The 10,000-nt window shown below is 44.4% G+C and overlaps 1 protein-coding gene across 3 annotated transcripts in view; it reads left to right on the forward strand.

Annotated features, from left to right (window-relative positions):
- Positions 1-2,406: 2,406 nt before the first annotated feature.
- The window catches only part of stambpl1 (STAM binding protein-like 1), a 14,559-nt gene continuing 6,965 nt past the window's right edge, over positions 2,407-10,000 (forward strand). For all 3 annotated transcript variants that reach the window (XM_044018895.1, XM_044018896.1, XM_044018897.1), the window contains exons 1-7: positions 2,407-2,583; positions 4,112-4,237; positions 5,577-5,794; positions 5,892-5,967; positions 6,974-7,069; positions 7,147-7,495; positions 7,599-7,723. In XM_044018895.1, coding sequence (XP_043874830.1) covers positions 4,208-4,237; positions 5,577-5,794; positions 5,892-5,967; positions 6,974-7,069; positions 7,147-7,495; positions 7,599-7,723 — 894 coding nt within the window. In that variant the 5' untranslated portion in view covers positions 2,407-2,583; positions 4,112-4,207. The remainder of the gene's footprint in view (positions 2,584-4,111; positions 4,238-5,576; positions 5,795-5,891; positions 5,968-6,973; positions 7,070-7,146; positions 7,496-7,598; positions 7,724-10,000) is intronic.

The following is a 10,000-nucleotide window of genomic DNA, read 5'->3' on the forward strand; positions in this document are numbered from 1 at the left end:
TCTCTTCTGTCCCTCAGTCTCTGCAGTTAGACACATGTCGTGCTTCATGGTGACACATGTTGTGCTTCATGGTGCATGTCCTTTTCTCTCGCAGGACAAACTGTAATGCTGTCTTTCTCTCTCTTCTGTCCCTCTGTCTCTCTCTGTCTGTCCCTCAGTCTCTTCTGTCCCTCAGTCTCTGCAGTTAGACACATGTTGTGCTTCATGGTGCATGTCCTTTTCTGTCGCAGGACAAACTGTAATGCTGTCTTTCTCTCTCTTCTGTCCCTCTGTCTCTCTCTGTCTGTCCCTCAGTCTCTTCTGTCCCTCAGTCTCTGCAGTTAGACACATGTTGTGCTTCATGGTGCATGTCCTTTTCTCTCGCAGGACAAACTGTAATGCTGTCTTTCTCTCTCTTCTGTCCCTCTGTCTCTCTCTGTCTGTCCCTCAGTCTCTGCAGTCTCTGCAGTTAGACACATGTTGTGCTTCATGGTGCATGTCCTTTTCTCTCGCAGGACAAACTGTAACGCTGTCTTTCTCTCTCTTCTGTCCCTCTGTCTCTCTCTGTCTGTCCCTCAGTCTCTTCTGTCCCTCAGTCTCTGCAGTTAGACACATGTTGTGCTTCATGGTGCATGTCCTTTTCTCTCGCAGGACAAACTGTAATGCTGTCTTTCTCTCTCTTCTGTCCCTCTGTCTCTCTCTGTCTGTCCCTCAGTCTCTTCTGTCCCTCAGTCTCTGCAGTTAGACACATGTTGTGCTTCATGGTGCATGTCCTTTTCTCTCGCAGGACAAACTGTAACGCTGTCTTTCTCTCTCTTCTGTCCCTCTGTCTCTCTCTGTCTGTCCCTCAGTCTTTTCTGTCCCTCAGTCTCTGCAGTTAGACACATGTTGTGCTTCATGGTGCATGTCCTTTTCTCTCGCAGGACAAACTGTAACGCTGTCTTTCTCAGGAGTCAACACATGTTGTGCTTCATGGTGCATGTCCTTTTCTCTCGCAGGACAAACTGTAACTGTCTTTCTCTCTCTTCTGTCCCTCTGTCTCTCTCTGTCTGTCCCTCAGTCTCTTCTGTCCCTCAGTCTCTGCAGTTAGACACATGTTGTGCTTCATGGTGCATGTCCTTTTCTCTCGCAGGACAAACTGTAACGCTGTCTTTCTCTCTCTTCTGTCCCTCTGTCTCTCTCTGTCTGTCCCTCAGTCTCTTCTGTCCCTCAGTCTCTGCAGTTAGACACATGTTGTGCTTCATGGTGCATGTCCTTTTCTGTCGCAGGACAAACTGTAATGCTGTCTTTCTCTCTCTTCTGTCCCTCTGTCTCTCTCTGTCTGTCCCTCAGTCTCTTCTGTCCCTCAGTCTCTGCAGTTAGACACATGTTGTGCTTCATGGTGCATGTCCTTTTCTCTCCTAGGACAAACTGTAATGCTGTCTTTCTCTCTCTTCTGTCCCTCTGTCTCTCTCTGTCTGTCCCTCAGTCTCTTCTGTCCCTCAGTCTCTGCAGTTAGACACATGTCCTGCTTCATGGTGCATGTCCTTTTCTCTCGCAGGACAAACTGTAATGCTGTCTTTGTCTGGGATGTTTTCAAATTGACTGTATTGTTGCAGATTTTGGGGACAAACAAGTCTCTCAGGTCTTTGTATGTGTGACAGTGTAGTAAGAAGTGCACGTCTGTCTGTCCTCTCTTGGTTGCCAGGTCTGTCTGTGTGGGCCTGTGGTCACTTCTCCTGTATGGGGTCAGGGTCTTCCTCAGTCTGGGCTCTGTGGTCAGATATTGTGTATTTACGGTTTAATGTAAAGTAACATTCTAGTTTACTGTGAGTTTTCTTGACTTTTCCCAGTAGATGATGTCATTGTCCTTTTGTTTGCTGATCATTTGATTGGGCCAGATATTTTGGGGTGTGTTTTGAGGCGGGGGAGGGTTGTTGGTGGTGGTCAGCTGGCTGAGGCCACTCCTCTCTATGTTGCTCTCTTGGCTTTGCCAGGCTTGGTGGTGATCAGAGGCGGGGTCACTAGTTTGGAGGTGTTTATAGAATGAGATGGCTCTTTTCTGGATGTCAATAAGGAGCAGGACCTGGTCCAGTTCAGCTCTGCATGCAGTCTTTACTCTAAGAATGTTTTTGCAGAATTCAGTGTGGAAGGTTTCAATTTGATGTTTGTCCCAATTAGAAAAGTCCTGGTTTGTTAATGGACCCCATATTTCACTACCATATAAAGCAAATGGTTGGATTACTGTTTTAAAAATGTTGAGCCAGATTTAGGATATTAATTTAATTTTAGTTGATTTTCGTATTGCATAAAAAGTCCATCTGTCTGTCTGTGTGTCTAAAACATGTCGGAGTGAGACCTCCTGCTTCTTTGCGCTGGTCTTTGGCAGCAGTTGTGCGCAGGCGCAGAGTGAGACCGGAAAGCAGGAGTGAGTCATCTGCGCGCGGAGACGATCTTTGTCCTCGTGCATCTGTAAGCGCGTCCGTGTGAGAATCTTCTCCCGGAGATTTGAGCCGTTTTTCCGCTGCTCCTTCTCTCACCTGCCGCCGCGGCTCCGTTTCGGTCCCGGGTCTCCGCAAGTCCGGATCCAGTGACCCGGGTTTTTGGAGCGTCTTCCTCCCGCAGGTGAGTGAGTGAGTGAGCGAGTGAATGTTGCTGTGTGATGTGTTCAGTGAAACTCCGTGATTCACACTTTCATTCACTGTCTTTGTGAAAGAAACAAAAAGCCTTAAATGCATTTACTCACTCATTTGCATATTAACGCTCTTAAAGGAGCAGTGTCTCATATTCACGAGCTGTTATTGTCAGTGATTGTTCAGTATATTTGTATAAATGTATATTTACTTTAAATCAAACTGTTGTTTTTGTAGCCTTGGATTAAGACTTAAGTCCTACTTTAGACAGAGGTTACACGTAAACACAGACACACAAAGCAATGTGACACTTGTACAGTCTCACCACTAGGTGTCACTCACTCTAACACACTGGACCTTTAAAATTATGTCAGAATATTATTCATATATTCTTTTGTTTTTGTTCAGTAAAAGCCCTTAAGGAGTGTACTTCCTGTCACCTGTTCAGGTGTGAACACATGTTTATGTGAAGTGGACCAACAGGATGTTTGAGTCCTGAGTCACCTGCAGGACGTATGCTGCGTCACACGCTGTAGAAACACTGCCACCTGCAGGACGTATGCTGCGTCACACGCTGTAGAAACACTGCCACCTGCAGGACGTATGCTGCGTCACACGCTGTAGAAACACTGCCACCTGCAGGGCGTATGCTCCGTCTGCGCTGTAGAAACACTGCTGCACGCTGCTGCTTAACGCTGTAGAAACACTGCCACCTGCAGGGCGTAACACTGTAGAAACACTGCCACCTGCAGGGCGTATGCTCCGTCACGCTGTAGAAACACTGCCACCTGCAGGGCGTATGCTCGCGCTGCGCACTGCCACCTGCAGGGCGTATGCTCGCCACGCTGTAGAAACACTGCCACCTGCAGGGCGTATGCTGCAGCACCTGCATATGCTGCGTAAAACACTGCCACCTGCAGGACATATGCACGCAAACACTGCCACCTGCAGGACGTATGCTGCATCACTGCACTGCCACCTGCAGGGCGTATGCTGCATCACATGCTGTAGAAACACTGCCACCTGCAGGACATATGCTCGTCTGCGCTGTAGAAACACTGCCACCTGCAGGACATATGCTGCATCACACGCTGTAGAAACACTGCCACCTGCAGGACGCACGCTGCCACCTGCAGGACACACGCTGCGTCACACGCTGTAGAAAGATTTATTTTCTCAGTGCTGCCCCCCTGAGGTCGAAGGACAGAAGACCTGGGTCATGTAAACATCAGTCTCAGTGGCATCTGTTGCCATGGTGACATCCTCCGGTGTTAATGACAGGGTGCATCAGTGATGTTCACCCTCTCACAGTGAGGTCCTCGTCTTCTTCGTCCTTGCTGTTGACGAGCGTGACTCATTGGATGATTAGACACCGGTTGTCACGGCAACTGGACCAAACTGAAGGATAAGTGGGCGTGATGATGATGAGGAGGAGGAGCCACACATGGCTCTAACTGTTAGCTTTAGTCCACATCTTAACCTAGTCACAGTAACGTGTGTGTGTTTGTTTTCTGCTGCAGTGAAGCATGATGGGAGGAGACAGATGGACGAGGCGGTCGTGGGCCGACAAGTGACACACACACACACACACACACACACACACACACACACACACAATGGACCAAGGCTTCAGTTTAAATTCACTGGTGAGTGGGTGAACATCACTGATTCGCCCTGAAATACTTTTTAAACTGATGTTACAAATAAACATTAGTCTTTTGGTGAATTAGTTTCAGTCCACTAGATGGAGCCAAGTGCTCACTCTTACTCGTGTAAGCAATATATGATTTTGCAAATACTCAGTATTTAGCAATATCATGATAATATTGTGACTTTAATATCGTCATTATATTGTGATAATATCGTATCATGACAAAAATCATGATAATATCGTATCATGACAAAAATCATGATAATATCGTATCATGACTTAAATGTTGTGATAATATCGTGACTTAAATGTTGTGATAATATCATGATTTAAATATCATGACTTAAATATCATAATAATATCCTATCATGACACATATCGTGATAATATTGTATCATGGATTAAATATTGTGATAATATCATATCTTGACAAATATTGTGACGTAAATATCGCGACAATACCGTCACTTAACTAAAGTGATAATATCGTATTGTAACATAAATATCCATGACTTAAATATCGTAATAATATCGTGACTTAAATGACATGATAATATCGTGATTTAAATATCATGATAATATCGTATTGTGACTTAAATATTGTGACTTAAATGTGATAATATTGTATCGCGATTTAAATATCTTGATAAAATCGTATCATGACTTAAATATCGTGATAATATCGTATCATGACTTAAATATCGTGATATATCGTATCTTGACTTAAATATCGTAATAATATTGTGACTTAAATGTCATAATAATATTGTGATGTAAATATCGTGATAATATCGTATCATGACAAATATCGCGATAATATCGCATAGTGACATAAATATTGTGAATTAAATATTGTGATAATATGGTGACGTAAATATCGGAATAAAATTGTATGGTGTGAGTAAATCTAAAACTCAAAGCTCACTCTTTGTTGAAACATGACCTTTGTCTCTGATATTGTTTATATTTTTCACATATTTCTGCCTCTAAATCGTCTTAAATGTTGCAGACTGGACCTTTAAAACCTCTCCTACTCCTCCTGTATTTTTGTGCTGTTTCCTTCCTTCCTTCCCTCCCTCCTTGTCTCCTCTTGGTCTATTCTTGAATAGAATTCATTCGCTCACATTGACCTCGTTCACATCCTCTCATGTAAATGAGCTGTGAAACAAACGCTGCATTCAGGCTCTACTGCAGCCGCGGGAAATCTCACTTTCCTGTGCGAGCTCAGCTGTGAGATGTTGTGTTCGATGAACGTGGGAGAGGACAGTTCTCTGACAGTGTTGTCAGGGGTGTTGTCCTCTCCTCAGCTGTGTGTGTGTGTCTGTGTTGTGTAGAAGAAGTTGGCGGCAGAACCAGAATACACCGATGTGTCGCTGACGGCGGCAGAGCGCGTTCGTGCGCTGGGGAAGATGGGAAGCAGCGTGGAGATCAACGAGGACATCGAGCCGCGGCGCTACATCCGCTCCGGTGTGGAGATGGAGCGCATGGCGGCGGTTTACCTGGAGGAGGGCAGTCTGGAGAACGCCTACGTCCTCTACAACAAGTTCATCACGTGAGGAACACCACACACTGACCTTGTGACCTTGTGACCTCAGCTCCGTCCTGAGGTTTGATGTTCTTCATCTCTGACAGAAAATGTGCTTCTTCAGTCTGTTTGTAGAGAAACTGCCGAGTCACAAGGATTATCAGCTGTGCAGCGTCCCCGAGAAGCAGCTCATCATGAAGGTATGATCCTGATCAAGTTCAAGACTCTGCTGGAGAGTGTTTCCAGATCTCTGAAGAATGTTTCCAGATGTTCTGGAGAACATGTCAGATGTTCTGGAGAATATTTCAGATGTTCAGGAGAACATGTCAGATGTCTAGAGAACATGTCAGATGTCTAGAGAACATGTCAGATGTTCTGGAGAATATGTCAGATGTGTCTGGAGAATATTTCAGATGTTCAGGAGAACATGTCAGATGTCTAGAGAACATGTCAGATGTTCTGTAGAACATGTCAGATGTCTAGAGAACATGTCAGATGTTCTGGAGAACATGTCATGTCTGGAGATGTGTCTAGGCATGTCAGATGTCTAGAGAACATGTCAGATGTCTGGAGAACATGTCAGATGTCTGGAGAACATGTCAGATGTCTAGAGAACATGTCAGATGTGTCTGGAGAACATGTCAGATGTCTAGAGAACATGTCAGATGTGTCTGGAGAACATGTCAGATGTCTAGAGGACATGTCAGATGTCTAGAGAACATGTCAGATGTCTGGAGAACATTTCAGATGTTCTGGAGAACATTTCAGATGTTCTGGAGAACATGTCAGATGTCTGGAGAACATTTCCAGATGTTCTGGAGAACATTCAGATGTCTAGAGAACATGTCAGATGTTCTATAGAACATGTCAGATGTTCTGGAGAACATGTCAGATGTTCTGGAGAACATGTCAGATGTCAAGAGAACATGTCAGATGTTCTGGAGAACATGTCAGATGTTCTGGAGAACATGTCAGATGTCAAGAGAACATGTCAGATGTTCTGAGAACATGTCAGATGTCTGGAGAACATGTCAGATGTCTAGAGGACATGTCAGATGTCTAGAGAACATGTCAGATGTCTGGAGAACATGTCAGATGTCTAGAGGACATGTCAGATGTCTAGAGAACATGTCAGATGTCTGGAGAACATGTCAGATGTGTCTGGAGAACGTTTCCAGAACGTGTTGATTTGTGTTGTTTGTGTAGAAACTTCAGGACGTGGCATTTCCTCGTAAAGACGAGCTGAAGAAACGTCTGGAGGAGAAATACAGCAGAGAACACAGCGACTTCCTCACAGCTCAGGTGTGTTTGGCTCGTCCAATCAGAGGGTGTCATGTGACTGACACACAAGAGTACAGCTGTGATGTGTGTGTCTTCAGAGCCAGGCCAGGGTGGTGGTTGATGGGCGTGGCCAGCAGCACAGGTCCCTCTTGGACGAGGACAGAAGGCGACACCTGCTGGTGGAGGGGGAGAGGCAGCGCGTGGCCGCTCAGCGACAGATGCAGATCGAGTCAGAACAGTTTCGCTACTTCGAGGATCAGCTGAGGAGGCAGGAACTGGCCAATAAGAGAGGACAGGAGGCGGAGCCAAAGGTAGACACCAAAGTGCCTGAGGTGACAGACGGCTCCCGGCTGTCCCGTCAGCCAATCAGAGGTGGCGTTCGATCTCAGGGGGTGGAGCCTAACAGAAACAGAGCTCCTGCTCATATCAGCCGACCAGGAGTCCACAGTGAGGACACACACACACACACACACACACACACACACACACACACACGCTCTCTGTGGAGTCTTCATGTTCCTGGGTGCGTTTGCTTTGTGTGTGTGTGCAGCTCAGAGGGTGGAGGGTCTGAGGCGGGTGGTGATTCCCAGAGATCTCACTTATCGTTTCCTGCTGCTGGCTAACGCTAACACTGTCAGAGGAGTTGAGACCTGCGGCGTCCTCTGTGGACGACTGGTGAGACAATCACTGATCAGTGAATGAGTGAATGATCAGTGAATGAGTGTATGATCAGTGAATGAGTGAATGATCAGTGAATGAGTGAATGATCAGTTAATGAGTGAATGATCAGTAAATGAGTGAATGATCAATGAATGAGTGAGTGAATGATCAGTTAATGAGTGAATGATCAGTAAATGAGTGAATGGTCAATGAATGACTGAATGATCAGTGAATGAGTGAATGATTAGTGAATGAGTGAATGATCAGTAAATGAGTGAATGGTCAATGAATGAGTGAGTGATCAGTGAATGATCAATGAATGAGTGAATGATTAGTGAATGATCATGAATGATCAATGAATGAGTGAATGATCAATGAATGAATGAATGATCAATGAATGATCAGTGAATGAGTAGTAAATGAGTGAATGGTCAGTGAATGATCATGAATGATGAGTGTATGATCAGTGAATGAGTGAATGATCAGTGAATGAGTGAATGATCAGTGAATCAGTGAATGATCAATGAATGAGTGAATGATTAGTGAATGATCAGTGAATGAGTGGATGAGTGTCTGATCAGTGAATGAGTGAATGATCAGCGAATGAGTGAATTATCAGTGAATCAGTGAATGATCAATTCATTTCAATTGAATTCAATGTTATTTGTATAGCGCCAAATCATAACATACATGATCTCAGGTCTGTACATAGACAACATCAAGGAGAGCAGAGAAACACAACAGTTCACACAATGAGCAAACACTAGGCATCAGTGGAGAGAAAAAACTCCCTCTTAACAGAAGAAGAAATCTCTGACAGAACCAGACTCAGAGATGTGCGGTCATCTGCCTCGAAAAGGAAAAATGGGGGACAGTGGAGAGGTGGGGGACAGAAAGGGGGGAGAGAAAGGACAAGAGGGAGATGAGGTAGAGACAGAAGAGAGAGAGAGACCAGGAGCAGATACACAACAACTGTATCAGGTTTATACAGTCGATATCTTTTTAATTATAGCACAATAATAATGGTGATGATATGTATGATATGGATAGCCTCGAAAACTGGATCTGGATCCTGCAACCTGCAAGATGAGGATACAGAGAGAGAGAGAGGGAAGGAAGGAAAGACACAAACTAGGGAGAGAAAGAGACAAGGTTAATGACATATAAAAAGTCATATTCATATCCTGAGTGTGAGAGAGTGAATGTGCGTGTACCACAGGAAAATCCTCCAGCAGTCTAGTTCTATAGCAGCATAACTAAGAGATGGTCCAGGTTTCCCTGAACCAGCTCTAACTATAAGCTTAATCAAAAAGGAAAGTTTTAAGTTTAACTTTAAATACAGAGAGAGGCTCCCCCTCCCGAACTGTCATTGGAAGCTGGTTCCACAGGAGAGGAGGAGCCTGGTAACTGAAGGCTCTGCCTCCCATTCTACTCTTGCAGACTCTGGGAACCACAAGTAAACCTGTATTTTGAGACCTAAGTGGTCTATTAGGGTGATAAGGTAAGACTAGGTCTTTCAGGTATGAAGGGGCGTGACCATTAAGTGCTTTGTATGTGAGGAGGAGGATTTTAAATTGAATTCTAAACTGTGGGTGGAGCCAGTGTAGAGAAGCTAACACTGGAGTTATCATGTCTCTCTTTCTAGTTCCTGTCAGAACTCGTGCTGCAGCATTTTGAAAGAACTGAAGGGTTCTAACAGACTTGTTAGAACATCCTGATAATAAGGAGTTACAGTAATCTAATCTAGATTAACAAAAGCATGAACTAGTTTTTCAGCATCCTGTAAAGACAGAATGTTTCTAATTTTCATAATGTTCCGCAGGTGGAAGAAGGCTGTTCTGGAAATGAGTTTTATGTGTGAATCAAATGACATTTCCTGGTCAAAAGTAACTCCAAGGTTCCTCACAGTGGAACTGGAAGACAGGGTGATGTCATCTAAAGTGACAATGTGGGCAGAAAGTTTTTCTCTGAGGTGTTTAGGGCCGAGTATAAAAGTTTAAAAGTAGAAAGTTACAGGTCATCCAGGACTTAATGTCTCTGAGACATTCCTGGAGTTGAACAACCTGATTTATTTCATCCGGCCTCATTGATAAATATAGCTGTGTGTCATCTGCATAACAATGAAAGTGTATGTTATGCTTCCTAATAATGTTCCCTAGAGGAAGCATATATAAGGTAAAAAGTATAGGCCCAAGCACTGAGCCTTGTGGAACTCCACAATTAACTTTTGTTTGTAGTGAGGCTTTATCATTAACGTGAACAAACTGGAATCTATCAGATAAGTATGATTTA

Source organism: Solea senegalensis, unplaced genomic scaffold (genome assembly GCF_019176455.1).
Source record: "Solea senegalensis isolate Sse05_10M unplaced genomic scaffold, IFAPA_SoseM_1 scf7180000017745, whole genome shotgun sequence".
Classification (NCBI taxonomy): Eukaryota; Metazoa; Chordata; class Actinopteri; order Pleuronectiformes; family Soleidae; genus Solea; species Solea senegalensis.